Source organism: Bos grunniens, chromosome 17, assembly GCF_055505025.1.
Source record: "Bos grunniens cultivar Pamir isolate PY7600 chromosome 17, Bosgru_T2T1.0, whole genome shotgun sequence".
Classification (NCBI taxonomy): Eukaryota; Metazoa; Chordata; class Mammalia; order Artiodactyla; family Bovidae; genus Bos; species Bos grunniens.
The window spans coordinates 35,770,115-35,787,626 of NC_141181.1; the positions used below are offsets into that span (position 1 = coordinate 35,770,115).

The window sequence follows — 17,512 nt, forward strand, 5'->3', positions numbered from 1 at the left end:
TCTACTCCACGAATTCCTCTTCTTATCACCATATAAATCACACTTTACACTTCTGTTTCTGTACAAGTATGCCAATAATTGTGCAATTAGGGGTAATATGGACCCTCATAATAAACTCAATAAAACATTTTTTATAACCAGCAAAGTCTCCAGGTTTTGATATTTTACCATAATTATGTATGAGGTCAACATGGAGGAAACACAGAAGCTCTCTGTACTATCTCTGTAATCTCCTGTAAATCTATAATTTCTTGAAATAAAAGTTTTTTTAAAAAGAAACATGTTCTATGGCAAAAACTAGTATACACTAAGTGTTAAGTTTTAGCTACTACATTAAAATAATATAGTTTTATCAAACCCAGGTATCCCACATTATAGGTGGCTTCTTTACCAGCTGAGCAACCAGGGAAGCCCACTATAGCAGAAGAGTGCAAAGGGGTATGCTCTTTTATATAAGATGGTCAGTTACTTCACAGAATCCATGGTGAGTTATCATTTGTTGATGATTTACTGTCAGATTCATCACCCTGTCTATAATTTTACTTTGTCCTACATTAAAATCCATCTCAGCTCTAATGCCCACCACTTGACTAAAAGTAGGAAAGAGACTTAAAGAAGGGGTAGATGCCAAAAAAAGTCATTATCATTAAAAAAAAGAATAATAAAGTGATAATGTACCCAGGAATGTAAAAATATTCCCATTTGATGAATGTCACCAGTTCTCTTCCAAAAGAGCTTTAGGGATATCTTGAAAGTATTAACAAAGAACTTTGTAAGTATGTTGCATGAAAAGAATTAATCAGTGTTCATATAGATATGCATGTTTTCAAGATTTATGGTTCAGTTCAGTCACTCAGTCGTGTGCAACTCTTTGCAACCCCATGGACTGCAGCATGCCAGGCCTCCCTGTCCATGACCAACATTTATGGTTTATGGCACTGGTTAATATTAACACTTGGACTTTCTTTGGTGACTTAGATGGTAAAGAATCCGCCTGCAGTGTAGGAGACCTGGGTTTGATCCCTGGGTTGGGAAGATCTCCTGGAAAAGTAAATGGCAACTCACTCCAGTATCCTTGCCTGGGAAATTCCATGGACAGAGGAACCTGGCAGGCTACAGTCCATGGTATTGCAAAGAGTCAGGCACGACTGAGCGATTAACAAACAATATTACAACCTAGGTTGTGATTTTCAACAGACTCTACTAACATTCTATACAATTCGTTTTACCCTTTCATAAACATATGAGAAAGTCAGAAAGTATTTCTTACAATTTCTAAAAACAATAGATAAATAATTGTTTGGGATCACATAAATAAGGAACAGCAGGGGAAAAAAAGAAAAGCTAAAATTCTTAAAACAATTCACACAATACAAAACTGCTTAGTACAGTTAAACTGAAGGTCCCTAATTTAAAAAGCTATACAGTCCATGCACAGAAGTTAACACATTGTTTTCACCCCATAAATACTAACAATAAACTTCTGAGTCTCTACCACAACTCACTTTCACATTACCTGATAGTTATCACTGACAAACACATTCAGGGGTGACAGGACAAGTTGCAGCATGGTCTCCCTAAATCCTTTTTTCATCTCAAAACATAGTCTTTCCAAAAAAGCTGTAGGGCACTCAGGACCATCAGTAGTTCCATGCTAAAGTCAAGCAAAAACCACAATTAATATATAGAAAATTAAAGACCAAGGAAGTACATAAAAATTAAAATTACACTTATACAATTAAAAAATTTTGATTTTTTTCAAAAGGAAGAATGGTGCTTACTGACAAAAATAACTATTCTGTATCCCAGAAAATGATCTTAGGTTAATTAAGCACCAGAGCTGATTTCTCTCCTGTGAGACCCTAGGAACATAATATGGAGCCAATATGCAGCACAATGCTCCAAGGGCCACTCTCTCCCCATCTGGCCTGGCTCCAACGGACACGGGTTCTTTGGGCAATATAATCTCATTTCAGGTCAGCCCCAATAGGCCAAAGGGTCATCTTTAGAGTAAACTAGGATACTATGGAGAATCCAAACCCATGACACAATTCAACCTCCAGGGTCAAGCCTAAATCATGATTTTGTATAGTTCCACCAAAAGGTCCCAAACTGATCTAGAGTCAGAGATAAAGACTAAGTGTAAAGTCCTATGTTATCCATCAGGCTAACTGTAAATCTAGCAATTCAACAACATGGCAACATATTCTAAAGTTATACAGAACAGCAAAGAAGGAGCTAAAGTGAAAGAAGAGAAATAGGAAAATTGTCAATGATCAAGTGATTATGAAGAAAATAATATACTAGCTTTATAAAGATAAAAGGATAAATATACAACAGTTTTGAATCTAAATTATTCTATGTAAGTATGTGCACAAACTACATCACTTCCTATGCTAGGTGGATTTCATAATAGACTCAACTGTTTTGATATGCAAACACTTACAACAGGAAGACGTCCATGAACTTTGTACAAATTAACAAGTACAGTAATATCCCAAGGACGCAAGGTAAGTGGATGAATTGACTTTGCTGAACTTTCATTTTCTTTTTTATCATTTTCCATCCCAACAGCAGTCCATCCAGAACTGGATGATGTTGACAGGGACAGAACGGGGCTTGAAATAACCTCTTCAAAATCCATGTACATGTCATCTTCCCCAAAGTAGTTTTCCTATAAATATTAAGAATAAACTGCTATCAAAAGAGATATGTAACAATAATGCTTCACCTTAGAGCCTGAAATTTGTAAACTAAGCATTTCTTATCCTATTTTAGAGTATTAGTCTATTTCCTAAAATGAAAACAAGATAAAACATCCAAAAAGCTTTCAAGTTCTAACACTGACACTAAATAAAACATAAGTTAAAACTAAAGAGGAAAAAAAAGTAATAGAGACGTTTAAGATAGGTAACAACTCGAAGTCAGCATGACACTAAGGCAAAAACAGAAAACAGCTATGTCTTATATATTCTTAATAAATGGAAGCAGAGAGTTCACTGGATTATAAATGATTTTATAAAATGTGTCAAAACTTAATGATTTTTAATTTGTTTCAGTAGATATTTCATACAAGTTCTGAATTAACATGATGAATGTGAGTACTAATATTTAGAGTAATAAATTTTTGACACGAATAAAAAGTTGTTATAAAATCTGTAATGCAGAGTCTGCATCAAAATATAATAAACTACTAACGTAGGTAACATAGAATTTACAAAGAAATTTAAAATAAACGCATATCTTTCTTTCTCTATGCTCTTTGTTCTTATTTTTGTTTATGTACTACTATGGAATTTTTTAGTTAAAACAACTGAGATTCAATATACATGTGGTGATGCAAAAACAGTTAAAACTGAACATGGAACAACAGACTGGTTCCAAGTAGGAAAAGAAGTACGTCAAGGCTGTATATTGCCACCCTGCTTATTTAACTTCTCTGCAGAGTACATCATGAGAAACGCTGGGCTGGAAGTAGCACAAGCTGGAATCAAGGCTGCTGGGAGAAATATCAATAACTTCAGATATGCAGATGACACCACCCTTATGGCAGAAAGTGAAGAGGAACTAAAAAGCCTCTTGATGAAAGTGAAAGAGGAGAGTGAAAAAGTTGGCTTAAAGCTCAACGTTCAGAAAACTAAGATCAGAGTACCTGGTCCCATCACTTCATGGGAAATAGATGGGGGAACAGTGGAAACAGTGTCAGACTTAATTTTTTTTCCAAAATCACTACAGATGGTGATTGCAGCCATGAAATTAAAAGATGCTTACTCCTTAGAAGGAAAGTTATAACCAACCTAGACAGCATATTAAAAAGCAGAGACATTACCTTGCCAACAAAGGTCTGTCTAGTCAAGGCTATGGTTGTTCCAGTGGTCATGTATGGATGTGAGAGTTGGACTGTGAAGAAAGCTGAGCACCGAAGAATTGATGCTTTTGAACTGTGGTGTTGGAGAAGACTCCTGCGAGTCCCTTGGACTGCAAGGAGATCCAACCAGTCCATTCTAAAGGAGATCAACCCTGGGTGTTCTTTGGAAGGACTGATGCTAAAGCTCAAACTCCAATATTTTGGCCATCTCATGAGAAGAGCTGATTCATTGGAAAAGACTCTGATGCTGGGAGGGATTGGGGGCAGGGGGAGAAGGGGACAACAGAGGATGAGATGGCTGGATGGCATCACCGACTTGATGGACATGAGTTTGGGTGAACTCCGGGAGTTGGTGATGGACAGGGAGGCCTGGCGTGCTGCGATTCATGGGTCACAAAGGGTCGGACATGACTGAGCAACTGAACTGAACTCGAGAGAGAGCTCCAAATAACTCTTTGCTTATTATTTACCATGAAGTAAAATTGTTGGTTTTTAATGAACTCACTTGAAGTAGCCTTTTCCTGGTACTTATCCTCAGATAACAAAGTTTTTTATACTTCTGCTGCCACATTAATTACAATGTGTTAAAACTGTCCAGGTACATACATATCCTGCTCTAGCTTATCTTCTTAGCAACAGATGCTATATCTTTTATCTCTAGTAACTGGCACAAAATTCCTAGAATATACTAACTTCTCAAAAAAAATGCTAAATGAAGAGTTTTTAAGACTATTTTTAACAAATAATTTTATAATTGAGCCTAACACCACAAGTTCAGTGAACATATATCCTAAATGCTTTAAATCATAAAACTGGCCATTTCAAATGGTCTCAATATCAATTAGATAGTTAACTGCTTTTCCTACATTTAAAAATATGGACATTCTTTTAAAAATCTTACCTTAATACACAGAAAGGCATTTAATAGAGGTCCATAGAGAGTTATCTGAGAATCTGGAGAAAGTTCCATTTCTACATGAAGTTTATCAGGTGGAAGTTCTGAGGGATCAATAGGAGGACGTGAAGAAGTAGAGGGAGAAGAAACAACTCTGTCTGTTTTCTGAGATGGCCTTAACACAGATAGCATTGTTTCTTCCATTTCTGACACTGGAATAAATGGAGGGAAAAAAAAAGAATAATGTTTGAGTGGAAAGGGGGAAAAGGATCTCTTAAAAGTTCTTCAAGAAACTATTCACTAAAAAATTCTATTTTGTAAATATGAAATCAACCAACACTAATAAAATGTCTCCAGTATATAATGAAAACAAAACTAAAAGACTAATAATTAAAAATGCAATAAAGAATAGACAGACTTCATTGAAATACATATAAAAATACACAAATCCAGAAAGAGCTCCAAATAAGTCTTTGCTTGTTATTATTACTACTACAAAGAATCAATAAAAAGTTTTCATTAACAAAGGCAATATTATTATCAAGTTCTGGCAATATACAGTAAAGCTGGGTCAGAACTAGGCTCTAACTATACTTGGACATTAAACTATAGTTATTTTCACATAAACAGCTATACAAACGCACTGTGGCATTATCAAGATCTATATATAAGAAAGTTATAAAAACTATTCTTTAATACTTAACTCACTGGAAAAATACAAAGAAAATATTTTCACTAGATTCTAATTCTACTTTGAACCCAAATAAAGCCGCACTTAAGCCTCTGGGAAACTATAAATGACAGCTGTCAAAATGCATTAAAGAAACTAACATTTTACAAAATCAAGCACTCTAAATCTATAGATGTACATATACCTGATATCATACTCCAGCTCTGCCCACCAGACCTTGAGAAAATTATTCCTTTCTCTGAGCATATTTCCTCAACTCAACAATGACAATAATATTATAATATCTATTTCACAGAGTTGCTTTAAGGATTAAATGAGATAAAGTAAACCAAGGAACAGCTTGGCCTAGTAATTGATAGCAAATGCCCAAAGAATGTTATACCAAAAATCTTAGAAGCATAATTATGTCAAAAGAATAGATGCATTTCCAAAAAGTTTTAATTTCTTCTCTGTATCCTTGATGTTTATCAATTTTGACATTTTAAGATACTGATTATACTTACATGACTGTTTCAGCTGTTCATCTGCTTTTTGTGGATAAATTGGATGCCATGTATAATCAATTGTAAGCATGACACTTGGGACAGTCCAGCATTCAACCCAACCAGCCCTTTGAAGAGTAAAAAATAAAGTTTCTAGTCAGGTACTTATTCCTTTAATTGTAGACACCAGTTACATATAAACAAATTTTACTATTATTCTCTGAAAGGACTGAAAGCATAATTTTTCCACATTAACACAAAATACTTAAATTGCTAATATTAAATACTTACTTTTCTTGAGTGATGTTCCGCCATTTTGGTTTAACTGTTTTCTGGCCACTTTGACATTCAGCAGGAATACCAGTATCATGAGTCATTTTATTGGGGTGGCAATTCTTTACCAGCATAAATAATGAGTATTTACTAGGGTGGCAATCTGGTAGAAACAAATGAAGGTCAACATCTTCCCCCTAAAAAACAGTTAATAATAACCCAAAGTAATAAAACAGGTACAGAAGTTTGTTAGAATACTATTTACAAGCAAGTCTATCTATAATACGCTTGAGAATAAATTCAGTAAAAAATAAATCTGAAAGTGCAAATTTACACTGAATAGTCAGGTAAGTAACTGGAATAAGATTTTACATTATCTGAAATTCTGCTTAGAAAGTCAAGAAAAAAATCAGGGAAACAAACTGCAAAATTTTTAGAGAACAGTAAGAAGGTTTCCTTGGATATTTCACATATAATTCAGTTTAAAAAAAAAAACAGAATTATCTAATATAAGCTCAGATGGAATATGCTCAATATTTTCATTAATTTTAAAAATATGATTGTCTGTATTTAGTAAGTCTTGGTTCCTCAACTGGCTTTTATACCTGTGGCGGATTCATTTTGATATTTGGCAAAACTAATACAATTATGTAAAGTTTAAAAATAAAATTAAATTAAAAAATAAATAAATAAAAGCTGAAAAAAAAATAAATAAATAAATAAGAATTATATCAAAGGATCTTCACTGAGTTTCACTTTTTTCCCTTACAGGTGCCCTAATCTTTGCTCATCTTGATGCCTGGTTTCTTAACAGGCACCACAGTCAGCTTTACTGCCTGGGTCCAAATTCCAACTTAGCCACTCACTAGCTAATGACAAGTTACATAAACTTGCCTCCTCAGTTTCCCATTCCATAAATGCACATAACAACTACTTTAAGAAGGTTGTTCTGAGAATTAAATGAATTACTACACATAAAGCAATTGGAATAGTGTCTGGCACTAAGAAGATGTTAAAAAGTGCTGGCTGCTCGTACTATTGTTTTTATTTCTTACCACCATAACCTCCACCAATACTACAACTACTGTTGACTGTATATACCTTAAAATTAGATGTACCATGAATTTTGAACTCCTCAGAGCTGGCTTTTGGATAAAAGGAAGAAGGGTCCTTGTATTTATTCCCTGAATTCAAGGGTACAATTAGAAATGAAACACTGTTGATTTTTGAATAATACAGGTGTGAATGCACAAGTCCACTTATGCGTGGGTTTTTTTTCAATGGTAAATACTACATTACTATATGCTCTGCAGTTGGTTGAATCTGCAGATCCTGAACCTTGGATACAGAGGAACCAAGGATATGGAGGATCTAAGGAGAACCAACTCTAAATTGCACATGAATCTTCTGATGGCAGGGAGAGTCAGCACCCCAATCCCCAGACTGTTCAAGGGTCAACTGTACAAAAAAATGTAAAATATAGCTCACAGACTTAGTAAAACGTTAGAGCTACAAAAATTCTTAAGAGAAAATAAAGATTAGTCATAGAGGTTAGAAATGAGCTCTAACAAAATAATTGACTCAGGGAATTATTTTTCATCAGCTAACTTCTTTTTAACTGAAGTACAATTACTTACAATATTATTCAATATACTCGTTTTAGTTGTACAACAGAGTATTTCAATGTTTTTATGGATTACACATTACACAAAGTTATGACAAGATATTGATTTTATTCCCTGTGCTCTACATTACATCTCTGTGACCTGTTTATTTTATAACTGGTAATTTATACCTTTTAATCTCCTTCACCTATTTCACCCCTCCCCTTTCTAGTAACCATTAGTTTGTTTTTTGTATCTCAGAGTCTATTTCTGCTTTATTCACTCATTTTGTTCTTTAGATTCCAAATATAAGTGAAAACATACAGTATTTGTGTTTCTCTGTCTGACTTATTTCACTATACATAATACCCATTCTAGGTCATCTATGCCACAAATGCTACGATCTCATTCTTTTTTAAGGCTAAGTAATACTCCAATGAGTATATATACCACATTTTCTTCATCCACATTCATTCATCTGTCAATGGGCACTAAGGTTGCTTCCATATCCTGGCTACTGTAAATAATGCTGCCATGAATACTGGAGTACACATATGTTTTCATATTATTGTGCAATTTCTTAGGGGAACTTAGGGAATTTACAGGAATGGCAGAATATTGCAATTAACTACCAAAAAAAAAAAAAAAACCAGAAGCAATTCTGTGACACTAAAGTTAGTGAACAGTGGAGGAAAGCCAAAATACTGCAGGCTGGCAACAGAATGGGCAGGAGAGAATAAAGATAAGCACCGGGAAATCAAACTTATTAATAGACCTTGTGGAACAAACAATGCATCCAATTATACGTACTTTTAAAGAGAACTTGGTATTACATGTAGCTGGAACAAAGTCCGTAAAAGGCAAAGAAAAATCAATGTTTAATGTTTCCCCACAGGCTGCCAGGTACACTGCAAAAAAAGAGAAAAAGAAATTTAATTTCCAAAAAAAAAAGAAATAAAAACTGCCTTAAATACATACCTAAACAAAATTAGATTTAAATGCTTAGTTCAATATGAATTCTGAAATAGTTCTCTGAGAGTCTCACAAGACAATGCAAAAAAAGGTCAATTCTAGTACCTATTAAAACTACAAAATCAACACCAATTTTCTTTGTTGATATTTGTCTTAATAAACAGAATATTTAACCTATTTTTTTTAAAGTACCTACCATTTTCTTGTTGTTTAGTGGAACAGTCAATCCAGTTGTGCTGATTAGCTGCCCAAATCATTTCAAATTGATGAAACATGATTTTAAAATTCCATGTATATGGAACAAATGAAAAAATGTCTGGTGCACTATCACTTGACCAGTCTTGAATTAAATCTAAAATAATTGAAGTAGGAGACAAAATGCACAATTAATTGAAATTGAGAAAACAAAATAAAAATATTCTAACATCAAAAATGATGTTTTCAATTGTAACTAAAAAGAATTTTTATACAAAGATATTAAAAGGTGATTAAAATGGAGCTAAATTAAGATTGCAGGAGAATTATCAACAACCTCATATATGCAGATGATACCTCTTGAATGACAGAAAATGAAGAGGAACTTAAGAGCATCTTGATGAAAGTGAGAGAGGACAGTGAAAAAGCTGGCTCAAAACTCAACATTCAAAAAACTAAGATCATGGCAAACAGATGGGGAAAATGTGGAAACATTGTCAGATTTCATTTTCTTGGGCTCCAAAATCAATGCAGATGGTGACTGCAGCCACTAAACTAAAAAACATTTGCTCCGTTGAAAAATACCTATGACAAACGTAGACAGTGTATTATAAAGCAGAGATATTACTTTGCGGACAAAGTTCAGTATAGTCAAAACTATGGTTTTTCCAGTAGTCATGTACAGATGTGAGAGTTGAACCATAAAGAAGGCTGAGTGCCTTTTAAAGAATTGACAACTTTCAAACTGTGGTGTTGGAGAAGACTCTTGAGAGTCCCCTGGACAGCAAGGAGATCAAACCAGTCAATACTAAAGGAAATTAATCCTGAATATTCACTGGAAGATCTAATGCTGAAACTGAAGCTCCAGTACTTTGACCACTTGATGTGAAGAGCTGACTCAATGGAAAAGACCCTGATGCTGGGAAAGACTGAGGGCAAGAGGAGAAGGAGGCGACAAAGGATGAGATGTTTGGATAGCATCACTGACTGAACGGACATGAGTTTAAGTAAAGTCAGGGAGATAGTGAAGGACAGAAAAGCCTGATGTGCTGCAGTTCACGGGTTCGCAAAGAGTTGGAAATGACTTAGGAACTGAAGTACAACAATAACAAACAGTTTGAGAGTAAAAATGCTTACTTACTAATCACAGTTACAGATAAGAAAAATTTTAATGTATTTCATACATGTATTATATCTTTAAAGAAACTTAAGAAGATAAAAGGGCAAGAAAATCACCTGATATTCTGTTACTCAAATATCTAATATTGTGGACATATCTCATTCTAGTTTGTTCTCTATGTAAATTTTTACAGTATCCTAAGATGCACATGTTTTATGTATTACTTTTTTCACTGAACTCAAAATTTTGCCATGTTATTTAATAGACAGTAACAAAGATTTTAATGATAGTTCATTAAAAAGATCTGTAAAGATTTATTTAACCATATACTGTACTTTGATATTTAGACTTTCTTCAAATTTTTGTTGTAGGTGATGTTATTGCATTTATTTCCATACAAGATATTTTACATATTCAGAATTATTCTGACAGGACAGATTTTAAAAGTAGATTTCCTAGATCAAAGTTTATGAATTTTTTAAAGATGAGCTCGATAAAGGACAGAAAAGGTATGGACCTAACAGAAGCAGAAGATATCAAGAAGAGGTGGCAAGAATACACAGAAGAACTGTACAAAAAAGATCTTCACGACCCAGATTATCATGATGGTGTGATCACTGACCTAGAGCCAGACATCCTGGAATGTGAAGTCAAGCAGGCCTTAAAAGCATCACTACGAACAAAGCTAGTGGAGGTGATGGAATTTCACTTGAGCTCTTTCAAATCCTGAAAGATGATGCTGTGAAAGTGCTGCACTCAATATGCCAGCAAATTTGGAAAACTCAGCAGTGGCCACAGGACTGGAAAAGGTCAGTTTTCATTCCAACCCCAAAGAAAGGCAATGCCAAAGAATGCTCAAACTACCACACAATTGCACTCATCTCACACGCTAGTAAAGTAATGCTCAAAATTCTCCAAACCAGGCTTCAGCAATATGTGAACTGTGAACTTCCTGATGTTCAAGCTGGTTTTAGAAAAGGCAGAGGAACCAGAGATCAAATTGCCAACATCCGCTGGATCATGGAAAAAGCAAGAGAGTTCCAGAAAATCATGTATTTCTGCTTTATTGACTATGCCAAAGCCTTTGACTGTGTGGATCACAATAACCTGTGGGAAATTCTGAAAGAGATGGGAATACCAGACCACCTGATCTGCCTCTTGAGAAATCTGTATGCAGGTCAGGAAGCAACAGTTAGAACTGGACATGGAATAGCAGACTGGTTCCAAATAGGAAAAGGAGTACATCAAGGCTGTATATTGTCATCCTGCTTATTTAACTTCTATGCAGAGTACATCATGAGAAATGCTGGACTGGAAGAAACACAAGCTGGAATCAAGATTGCCGGGAGAAATATCAATAACCTCAGATATGCAGATGACACCACCCTTATGGCAGAAAGTGAAGAGGAACTCAAAGCCTCTTGATGAAAGTGAAAGAGGAGAGTAAAAAAGTTGGCTTAAAGCTCAACATTCAGAAAACCAAGATCATGGCATCCGGTCCCATCACTTCATGGGAAATAGATGGGGAAACAGTGGAAACAGTGTCAGACTTTATTTTTTGGGGCTCCAAAATCACTGCAGATGGTGACTGCAGCCATGAAATTAAAAGACGCTTGCTCCTTGGAAGGAAAGTTATGACCAACCTAGATAGCATATTCAAAAGCAGAGACATTACTTTGCCAACAAAAGTCCGGCTAGTCAAGGCTATGGTTTTTCCAGTGGTCATGTACGGATGTGAGAGTTGGACTGGGAAGAAGGCTGAGCACCGAAGAATTGATGCTTCTGAACTGTGGTGTTGAAGAAGACTCTTGAGAGTCCCTTGGACTGCAAGGAGATCCAACCATCCATTCTGAAGGAGATCAGCCCTGGGATTGCTTTGGAGGGAATGATGCTAAAGCTGAAACTCCAGTACTTTGGCCACCTCATGCAAAGAATTGACTCATTGGAAAAGACTCTGATGCTGGGAGGGATTGGGGGCAGGAGGAGAAGGGGACAACAGAGGATGAGATGGCTGGATGGCATCACTGACTCGATGGACGTGAGTCTGAGTGAACTCCGGGAGTTGGTGATGGACAGGGAGGCCTGGTGTGCTGCGATTCATGGGGTCGCAAAGAGTCGGACATGACTGAGCGACTGAACTGAACTGAACTGAAGGCTATTATAAATCACAAGGACTCCCCAGCTGGCTCAGTGGTATGGAATCTACCTGCCAATGCAGGAGATGCAGGAGACGCAGGTTTGATTCCTGGGTCAGGAAGACCCCCTAGAGAGGGAAATGTCAACCCACTCCAGTATTCTTTCCTGGGAAATCCTATGGACAGAGGCACCTGGAGAGCTACAGTCCATAGGGTCGCAAAGAGTTGAACACGACTAAGTGACTAAGCAACAATAAATCACAAACTGCTTTCCAAAAGTAGTAGATCAATTCATGTTATTAAAAATGTATGGTCAACTATCTGTTTCACTGTACCTGTTCCTGCATTATATTTCTTTCTACCTCTATTTTTATTTTTTTGATGGCAGCTGGGGTGCTGCATCTTGATTTCTGATAACTGAAAAATGGTATCTCAGTTTAATTGAATATTTTTGTTACAAGGAGGGTTGAATATTTTTTCATGTCACTTTATTCACAAAACAAATATCTACAGAATGTCTACTGTGTGCACACTCTGTTCTAGACCCTGGGAATACAATGTGAGCAAAACAAAGTCTTGGCCGTAGAATTACAGTCAATCAGCTTTACTGACTGCTGATTTACTGTACTGCTGCATTAGATGCTTTAATTGTTGCTTTTCAAAATTGTGTTCATATATTTTGTCTGCATATCCTTTCATACTTAAATATTTTTTTAAACCCAACAGGCAAAAGCTCTTTATACTATATAAAGATGTCACAGTGCTTCTCCTTCTAGCATTCACATCATTTGCATGTATTATATACTCACAGGAATCACATTCTTCAATAAATCGTATCCTCCTAAAGGTGTCAAGCTCATCTTTGTACACTCAGTACATAATACAGTGCTACAAAATCAGAACTTTGTGTATTTGATGGAGAGCAGCAAGTACCATTGTTATAACACAAACTCTTGACAACCAGATAGTCCTGGGTTTATATTCTGGCTTATCATTTTACCAGTTATATAATCTTGAACAAATGACTGAAATTCTATTGGTCTTCTCTTTTACAAAATGGGGACAACTGACAGACTTATTGTGAGAATTGAGGGGATAATAAGTGAACTTTTAGCACAGAAACTGTCACAAGATAGCACATGAATGGTGGCACTTGTTAAAGATATTCTAAGAAAAATAATAGGCAAAATTAATTATATATTTAAAGTCATTTTCCTTGAATTTTAAAGGATATCTTTAAAGGAGAAATATTAGATTCAGTAAAGAACTCAGAAGTCAAATATTGTATGAACTCATTTTTAAAATAACTGCAACATACAGAAACCTGTACACATATATTAAATCCTCTCAGGAAAATGACAAAATAATATCAAGTTTCAATAAAAATTAGTATTAATAAGATGCAGAATTTTACTATATCAGCAATAAAAGGCATATGGCCAATTAACCTATTCTGAGACTAGAGAAAGGAAAATTCCACTTAATTTTACTTTATTTTAAATACATTTTTATTTCTTTTAACAAGCAATCCCAATAGTTTATCATATCTTACAGTATCTATGCTTACTTCTAAAACTTTATTTCTACATACTATCATACCTAACTATCCTGACTGCATCATCACTAGCTTTAACACAATGGTCAGCACTCAGGAGGTGCCCAAACGTCATCTCTGCCGTTAACCAACTACACAATACAAAATTTATCACTCATCAAGTTGTTTTTCATGTTTTTCCCTCATAAACATGCTTGGTTCTGCACTTTTATTCAAATTATTCATTCCTTCTAAAATAAACACACTCATTGGTAACCTCTTTGTTAAGGAAAATGCTAACCATCTTTAACAGTAGCATGACCATACAGAGAGAACAAGGGTCTATAGTCAAAAAATTGTTCTTAAATGTCTCTCCCACTTATTGGCTTCATGAGTCTGCCCAAGTTGTTGAATGTTTCTTCAATCTCCTCACCATTAACTCAGGGATAACAGTAACAGCTGTCTCTTTTCAGAGTTGTGAAGCTGATAAAAATGAATATGCTTTGGAATGTTTTATGAAAACACTATGCAAATTTTCATTAATGTTACTGAGTTCATTTACAAAGATTATTTCAGATCTTAATGCCCTTTCTTACTTTCTCTAATTGCCTTCCGATCATAGAGATTTCCTCTGTATTCACATCTTCCATGTACTTGCTAGGGTCACAATTCATGGTTGTGTAATATACTTGAGATTGATAAATAAAGATATGCACATAAGCAATGTGCTTAGTTGCTCAGTCGTGTCTGAGTCTTTGCAACCCTCTGCACTGTAGCTTGCCAGGCTCCTCTGTCCATGGGATTTTTCAGGCAAGAATACTGGAGTGGGTTACCATTTCCTTCTCTAGGGGATCTTCCCGACCCAGGGATTGAACCTGCATCTCTTGTCTCCTCTGCACTGCATATGGATTCTTTCACAGCTGAGCCATCAGGGAAATCTAGACCACCTTAGTTGGAGGTTAAATAGCAAGGGAGAGTTCTAGGGTGGACCTTGGATCACTGGAATGGTTGGATGTTACACCATAAGGGCAGTGAAGCTGCTGTGGGAGGGTAAGAGGTGAAAGTACAGGACAAGGCTGGATGTTAGACTGCAGGTCAAGGGCATGACCACAGTGGAAAGTTTAGAGGTTAGACCATAACAGAAGGGCTTGAGGTTAGACTACAGCAGAAAGCTGGAGACTGGCTAGAGGTGAGAACCCAGATAGAGTGAAGTGGGTCACCCATGTAGAAGAGAGGGTGGCTGCAGGGGGAGGGCCGTGGTCAGGGGAGCAGTGGGAGGGTGCAGATAGGTCATGGGGATAGATCCAGGCTGGGCTATAGGGAAGGGACAGAGTCAGAGTGAGGAAGGAAAGATCCAAGTGTGGGGAACTGAGGGAGGCCAGAGGGATGGGGGTGACAGATGCTGCAGCTAAGTCCCCTTTGCTTTGAGCCCCAAGCCCACCTCCTTCTTGACCAACAGGAACCACACACTGCCCTCCATGCCCAGAAGGGGGCCTGGAGCCAAGACTCCCTTGCTCGAAGGTAGGCTCAGGCTCCAGAGCTCCCTCTCCCGATACCCTCCTAATTTTCTACAGGTTGAGATCATGGTTTATATTTGTTTTGAATCATTATTCATAAGAGAATCTCAGCTTATAGTGGTTGCATTTATTTACTTGATACTACTAATTAAAAGGCTGAAATATAATTGCTAATGAAATAAACACAAATTCAAATAATCTACTAATCTAAGGAAACCAATATAGTTATTAGTCAATTTCTATTTTAATATCTTACACGTTTTTCAAGTATCTTATCTACAATTTCAATATATTCTGCAGTACAGTTTCCCCACCAGCTTACACAACATCTTTACTGATAAATATTAAAAATTATGGTAACAAAATATTTTTACTAGGAACCTCAAAAACTATTTCCAATATGTATTTCTCTTTAAACCAAAAAATGCCCTTATTACCAGCTGGTTTTACCAAATAAATTTACCAGAAAAAGGAAGGTTTTTGATGCTTGATGCTTAATTATTGATAAGTCAAGCATACTAAACATCAGTAAATATACAGAATGTTTGAAAAATTCAGCTAAACATGAACTAATAGGCAATTTATTAACTACATTCATTTCAAATATACATGGAATTTTTTTCAATGGTAATGGACCAAACTATAAAACACGTCTCAACAAATATTGGGAATGGAAAAAAAAAAAGTTGTGAAGTTGGTAATCTAAATATTAGTCTGGGAAAAAACCTCATTTACAACTTACTTTATAATTAACTAAGTTGTAATAATTACTTAAATAATTAATTACTTATAATTAAGTAATTACTATATAATTACAACTTGCTTTATAATTTGCTGGCCTATTTGTTAGGCCAGCAAAAGTCGCTCAGTCGTGTCCAACTCTTTGCAACCTCTGGCACTATATATAGTCCATGGAATTCTCCAGGCTAGAATACTGGAGTAGGTAGCCATTCTCTTCTCCGAGGATCTTCCAAACCCAGGGATTGAACCCAGGTCTCCCACATTGAAGGTGCATTTTTTACCAGATGAGTCACCAGAGAAACCCAAGAATACTGGAGTGGGTAGCCTATCCCCCCTCCAGCGAGACCGTCCCAACCCAGGAATCAAACTGGGGTCCCCTGCATTGCAGGTAGATACTTTACCAGCTGAGCTACCAGGAAAGCTACACCCTATAAAATATCCATCAAGTGGTACTGGGATTGTAATACTATTATAATGTCATGTTCTTCTCTTAGAGTAAACCTAAGTCAATTTCACTATTGCCAGTAAAGACTTCACTTCTGCCTTTGTTTTGAATCTTTCGTTCTTGAGGCAGCTCTATATTGTTTTTATCATGAAGTGATCTTTGTCTCACATTGAAATTGCTTATGAACAATTTTAGCTCACTAATAACTAATGTGAGAATGGTTCATGAGACATACAGATAGATAATTTATTTTCTGCAAAAATCTGTCAATAAAGAAATGTAAAACTGAGAAAAGAGAAAAGCAATTCAAACACTATGACCAAGTGTATTTTCTCCAAGATTAGACTAATATTATTCTATCTTTTTTAAAGAATAAAAAAGTTTTTAAAGGATTCTAGAAAGATTTCTGGGGGTTTCTTAGGTGGTGCAGTGGCAAAGAATCCTCCTGCCAATGCAGGTGATGCAGGTCCGATCCCTGGGTTGGAAAGATCCCCTGGAGAAGGAAATGGCAACTCACTCCAGTGTTCTTGCCTGGAAAATCCCATCAACAGAGTTGCCTGGTGGGTTACTAGTCCATGGGGTCGCAAAGAGTAAGACACTACTGAGCATGCCCACCGCAGCAGAAAGATTTCAGAAGTAATACATCTAAATATTACAGTTGTTAAATCTGGGAAATGAGAACTTAAGCTTTGTACCTTTCTACATTTTAAAAATTTCTCCAAATCAATTTTAGAAGAAAAGTAACTCAAAAATGAATTTCAACAGATAGAAGCATAAAGATTAGAGTTAGAGAAAGAAAAAGATTCAAGAAAAACACAATTATATTTTAAGAAATGAGTACTTGTTTAATAAAATATTCAGTCTAAATGTAAGCACTACTACAAAATTAACATTAAATCTTGAGAAATTTGTACTTCTAACTATTCTTAGCATTACTAAAGTCTGAGATTGTGAAATCTGGAGGAAACACAATGTGAAGTATAACATGCTTGAAAATGTTGGGTTTTTTAAGTTTAAATAAATTAATTTATAATCTAAAA

The 17,512-nt window shown here is 35.7% G+C and overlaps 1 protein-coding gene across 15 annotated transcripts in view; it reads right to left on the reverse strand.

The window, feature by feature from the left end:
• BLTP1 (bridge-like lipid transfer protein family member 1) overlaps positions 1-17,512 on the reverse strand; it is a 195,190-nt gene that overhangs the window by 129,588 nt on the left and 48,090 nt on the right. For all 15 annotated transcript variants that reach the window (XM_086346902.1, XM_086346895.1, XM_086346910.1 and 12 more), the window contains exons 16-22: positions 8,982-9,137; positions 8,624-8,721; positions 6,228-6,406; positions 5,958-6,064; positions 4,770-4,975; positions 2,447-2,674; positions 1,517-1,654 (exon numbers count right to left, since the gene is read on the reverse strand). In XM_086346902.1, the coding sequence (XP_086203028.1) occupies positions 1,517-1,654; positions 2,447-2,674; positions 4,770-4,975; positions 5,958-6,064; positions 6,228-6,406; positions 8,624-8,721; positions 8,982-9,137 (1,112 nt within the window). The remainder of the gene's footprint in view (positions 1-1,516; positions 1,655-2,446; positions 2,675-4,769; positions 4,976-5,957; positions 6,065-6,227; positions 6,407-8,623; positions 8,722-8,981; positions 9,138-17,512) is intronic.